The sequence below is a fragment of the Microplitis demolitor genome, chromosome 6 (assembly GCF_026212275.2).
Source record: "Microplitis demolitor isolate Queensland-Clemson2020A chromosome 6, iyMicDemo2.1a, whole genome shotgun sequence".
Taxonomy (NCBI): domain Eukaryota; kingdom Metazoa; phylum Arthropoda; class Insecta; order Hymenoptera; family Braconidae; genus Microplitis; species Microplitis demolitor.
Genome location: NC_068550.1, coordinates 20,702,076 through 20,707,622, shown reverse-complemented (window position 1 = coordinate 20,707,622; position 5,547 = coordinate 20,702,076). Strand labels below are relative to the sequence as shown.

General features: G+C 35.6%; 2 protein-coding genes across 2 annotated transcripts; both read left to right on the top strand.

The window, feature by feature from the left end:
* Window positions 1–223: 223 nt before the first annotated feature.
* LOC128668095 (golgin subfamily A member 6-like protein 22) lies at window positions 224–2,142 on the top strand. Its single transcript, XM_053740261.1, has 3 exons — window positions 224–422; window positions 606–1,614; window positions 1,797–2,142. Exons 1-3 carry the CDS (start codon window positions 224–226, stop codon window positions 2,140–2,142), a joined length of 1,554 nt encoding a protein of 517 aa, XP_053596236.1.
* A 516-nt stretch (window positions 2,143–2,658) lies between these two features.
* On the top strand, window positions 2,659–3,402 carry LOC128668094 (uncharacterized). Its single transcript, XM_053740260.1, has one exon. The coding sequence runs from the start codon at window positions 2,659–2,661 to the stop codon at window positions 3,400–3,402; it is 744 nt and encodes a 247-aa protein (XP_053596235.1).
* Window positions 3,403–5,547: the final 2,145 nt, after the last annotated feature.

Here is a 5,547-nt window from a genome sequence, read left to right as displayed (position 1 = left end):
TTAAAGAGCTAAGTGAAAAAATAAAAAAGGAGAAAGAAAGTAAGACGAACATACCAAATAAGACAAAAGCAACCGAGGAAAAAAAAAAGGAAACCAACACGACAGTCAGAGTCACGACACAAAGAGACAAGGAAAGAGTAACAGTGGAGGAAGGCAGGAAAGAGGGCGATCAAGAGTGAAGGAAACAGAAAACGCGTGGGCGAATGAAAGGAATGTTCAAGAAATGAGGGAATGGAGCTTGGAAAATGAGGTGGAAAGATTCGTGAGCGAGGCGAGGAAAAGACAAGATAAAAAGGACAAAACAAATGAAGAATGGAGAAGACAAGAAAAAGAAAAGCTCATTGAAGAAAAGCCAAAAAAAATTAATGGAAATGAGCTGGAGGAAGAACTAAAAGAAAGGAAGCAAAAAAGGTTAAAAATTGGTGAGGTATGGTGGTGTTGGAATGAAAAAAAAGGAGAATTGAAATTATGAAAGTGGGCGAATGATGAGAAAAAGGAGTGGAGAGTGGGTACAGAAAGAGACACAGAGGCCAAGGAGAAAGAGGACCAAAATAAAGGAAGAGAGCAAGAAAATAGAAGGAAAATATAGTTTTGGAATGTTGCAGGTATGAATGAGGTAGAAAAAGCTGCCACAATGATGGAAGAAAACGAGATTGTTGTGCTAGTGGAGACATGGGTAATGGAAGATAAGGTGGAAATAACATGTGAGAGGCTGAGCAAAGAATTCAAATGGTGGGCGAAGCCTGCGACGAGAGAGAAACAGAGAGGAAGAGCAAAGGGAGGTCATATTATTGGGATAAAAAAAAATTGCAAATTAAAATGGGAAATCAGGGAATGGAAATACGGAATGATGTTGGAAGAAAGTAAGGAAAGTGAAAGTATAATCACAGTGTATAACAATGTAGGAATGAGCAAATTAGAAACGGAGCTAAGAAGGCAGATAGAAGAATGTGCAAACAGGGACGAAAGTGTGATGATCATTGGGGACTTTAATGAGAGAATCGGAGAAGAAAACGTAACAGGAGAGGACGAAGGCAGAGTGAGGAAAAAAAGAAAATCGAGAGACAAGACAGTAAACAGCGAAGGAAAAAAATTACTAAAGATGTGTGATGAGTTAGGACTTTGCGTATGGAATGGTAGAGCAAGAGGAGATGAAGGTGGGGAAATAACTTACGTCGGGGGAGACGAAGAGAGTTTAGGATCAGTAATTGACCTTATACTAACGCTGGACAGAGGCGATGAGCAAGAAATAGAGGTAAAAGTGGTGGAAAGAATAGAGTCAGATCATCTACCAGTGTTGGCGAGATATAAGGTAAAGAGAAATGAGGAAGAGGGTAAGGAAGGAAGCTGCATGTCAGAGGAGGAAGAGCAGGAAGAAATTGGAGCAAATAAGCTGATCTGGAAGAAAGAAAAAATACAGGAGTATGCAGAAGCAACGCAGGAAGCACTGACAGAAGCAGTAGAGGAAAAAAGCGAGCTTGAGTGGGAGGATATAAAGGAAATAGTAAGAAAAGGGGCTGAAAAAACGGGGATGGTGATAAAAGGAAAGAAGGACAAAGATACAAAGGAGAAAAAAAAGTGGTCCAATATCGAGGGTAAAAAAAAAGAAAAAAAGTATGGAAAAAGCTCAAAGAATTCATCAAGGATAATAACAAAGAAAAAAAGAGAAATCTGAAGGAAAGCAGAAAGAAATATAGGGAAACAATCAAAGAGAGCAAGGAAAGGTGGATGATGGAAAGGTGTGAGGAGATTAATAACGCCAAAGACATGACATAATGGTGGGAAGCCATAAATAGGTTCAGAGGAACAAAGAAAAGAGCTGCAAGCAACAGCATAAAAGCAAAACAATGGGAAAAGCACTTTAGTGATCTGCTGAATGGGGATGGCAATGAAGAATCGGAAGAGGAAGAAAATGAGCCGTGGAAAGGAGAAGGTAGTAATGAACGATCAGAGGAGCCGAAGCTCGATGAAAACTCCAGCAGGAGAGAAGTGAAAGCCGCAATAAGAAAGCTCGGGAATCACAAAGCTCCAGGGGAAGACGGGATGGCAGCAGAATTTATAAAGAACAGTGCACCAGATGTCATTGAATGGATAGGCGAAATTATAAATAGAATATGGGACGAAGGAAGTATGCCAGAATGATGGGACACAGCAGTGATAATTCAGATTTACAAAGCAGGAGACGGAGAAAGAACAGAAAATTACAAGGGAATTTCGCTTCTAAATACAGGGTACAAGTTATTGACAACTATGATGACGGAGAGGCTAAATAACTGGATAGATAAAGAAAAAATTTTAAGGGAAAGTCAGGCGGGGTTCAGGAAAAAAAGAGGGACAAGGGACCACATATTTGTATTGAATAGTCTAATAAACAACAAAATGAAGAGGGAGGGAGGAAAATTATGCATCGGGTTCATAGACTTTAGAGCGGCGTTCGACACAGTCAGGAGACCAAAAATGAAGAGAAAGGTATGGAGGAAGGGGGCCAGAGGGAGAATGCACAGAATAATAAGAGAAATATATAAAAGAACATATTGTAAGGTGAAAGTAGGAAAAAGAAGACAGACAAAAGAATTTATAACAAGAAAAGGGGAAAGACAAGGGTGTGCGATGAGCGGAGCGTTATATGGCATAGATATCGACGACCTAAAAAAGACGATGGAAGAGAAGAAGAGAGGAGGGACAATGATTGGGAACCAACGAATACATGTCATGAAATATGCGGATGATGTGGCGCTAGTTGCGGAGACAGAAGAGGAGCTAAGAGGGATGCTGAAAGAGCTGGAAAGATACACAGAAGAGAATAAGATGGAGGTGAACGTGGAAAAAACAAAAATTCTAATATGCAGAAATGGAGGTAGAAAAAAGAAGGGAAAGAAATGGATGTATAAAGGAAGTGAGGTCGAAGAAGTCAAAGAATTTAAATATCTTGGGTACCATTTCACCACAAGGAATAGCGCAGGGAAACAAAAAAAGGAACTAGCACAAAAAGCACAAAAGGCCACAAATGCAGTATGGGGAGTGATAAAAAGGAGCAAAAGGAACAGCATGAGGGACAGGATGTATCTGATGAACACTGTGGCAAGAACAGTAGCTTTGTACGGAGTGGAGGTCTGGGGGTGGGAAAAGTCGGAAGAAATAGAGAGGGTGCATAGGAGGCTCTGCAAGATGGCATTAGGAGTAAGAAGGGATACACCAGAATATATTTGGAGGGACGAGATGAGAGTAGAAATGATGGAAGTAATATTAAAAGAAAGAGCAGTAAGATATATGAAGGATTGTATGATGATGGAAAAAGAGAGATGGCCAAGGATAGCACTGAAAGAAGAAATGAGAGGGATTATGAACAGGTGCCCGACGAAATGGGGGAAAATGGTGAAGGTTGCGCTAAAAAAAATGTAATGCGAGGAGGTGATAGAGATGATCTACAGGGATGCGGGAGTAGAGGAAATAGAGGAAAAGCTGAATGAGGGCATTAAGAAAATGAGAGAGAACGTAAAAGGAGGCTGAAGACGCAATAAACAAATCAACGTATAATACATTGAAAAAAAAAATAAGATTAGAGAAAGAAGAAGATAACTACTGGAAAAAAGATAATGTAAGAGGGGAGGACAAGGAGATGTGGGCGAGGATAAGGTGTGGAAATTTGGGAAGAGCGGGCAAAAAAGGGTACAGGGACTGGAGCTGTAGAGGGTGTGGGAAAGAGGAGGAAACGTTGATACACCTACTGAAATGTGAAGGAATATATGAAGGGGTGGAGAAGGAAAAAGAGCTGCTAGAAGAGTGGAGAGGGTTAGAGGATAAAAAAGTAGAAGAAAAGTTGATAGCAAAATTAAAAGGAGAGGTTGATATAAAACTATGTACGGTCTTCAAGAGAATTGAAGAAATTTTGAGAGTCAACTCAGGGTTACGGAGCGTGGTGCAAGCGGGATACCAAGACTGTGACGTGCAAAACATAAAAGAAGCCAAAAACAAATAAATTATAGAAGTTAAAAAGTAAGAAAGAAATAATATATATAGCGAAGTGAATATTTTACCAAATGAAAATATGATTTATGTAAAAATTTGTATTAGACCTATAAGTTGTGCAAATAAAACTATTTTATATATAGTTGGCCCTGAAATAAAAATATTTAAATAAGTTTTTATCGTGACGATTATACATTTCAAGTAAATTTTATAACAAATAATATTTGATATACAATTTAGCTGAAAGAATTGAAAAATAAATAAAGAAAATTTATATTAGTTAGCCTTGAAATAAAAATTTACTTATCGTAGTCGATGAACAAAACAAGCTAAAAGAATTAACGAAAAAAAAAGTTTACATTAGTAAGAACTAAAAAAAGTTATTAGGTTGATCAGAAGTAATAACTTTTTTTTTTCTTTAAAAATCATAAATTTTTCATCAACCATAAAAGATACATGATAAAATTTTTATGGCATAAAAACTCATTTCGCAAGAGTTCGGTAAACGAACTAATATTTTTAGTTTATAAAAAATTTGTCGCAGGATTGAAAGCGAATTCGCAATGTGTAACTTATAAGTATTGACGATAAAAAGATTTGGTGATGGGGGATAAATGGCGAAACTTCAAAGCCATTTGAATTTGGGAAGATTTGGATCATTAAAAATAAGTAGTATTTTCTATACAAAAGCGCAATATCCTTATAAGTTTTTGTTTAAATAAATTTTTGTAATATGTTTGATAGTTTGGTTTGAATTTCAATTAAAAATTCACAGTAATAAAGAGTAGAAAAAAAATTATGTCCAAGAAATGGTGACTCATCAAAACCATTCCCTTGACTATAATATAAAATTTGAAAGATTAAAAATCAAAGAATTTTTTATAAAGAAACAAATTTGAAGAAGCGAATGATGAATCTTCGAAATGATTCTCCAATTACAAATATTCAATTTATGAGCAACAAGATAGAGATTTTTTTTAAAACTATAAGACATAAAAAAAATAATTACCAAGTTTATGATATTTACCAACCAAAATTTATAAACAGTCCATTCAAAAAATCATATATTTCTTGTCATTAAAATTGTTATTAAAAAATTATTTTTTTGGCAATACATCAGTCACATTAAATTTATATCATTTGCCTTTATTTATTTCTTATAACTTTTTTAATGCAACCTAAATAATAAAATATCAAAGCCCCTGGAAAAATATTAACATTCAAAATTTGAAGTTGGAATAAATATGTATTCGCTTAAGCGTAAGTAATTACTCACTTGAGATTTTTCTGGCTTAAGTGTCACAAGTTATCCTCAATTTTACTACCAGTTCGGAATAATTATCCAGTTTAAATTTATTTTCTCTTATAGTTTAAATTACAATTAAGCTTTAATTCGAATTCATAAGTTCCCTACTGTTAATTCAAAAGCTTGACGGAAAAATAAATAAATTATTTCAGTCGATTAATTTCGAATGAGATAAAAACATAGAGACTCTTTACTTGAAGTCAAACTGATTATTATGTAAAATAAATTTTATTGCAATAAAAAATATTTGTAGTTTGAAAACCTGGTACGCG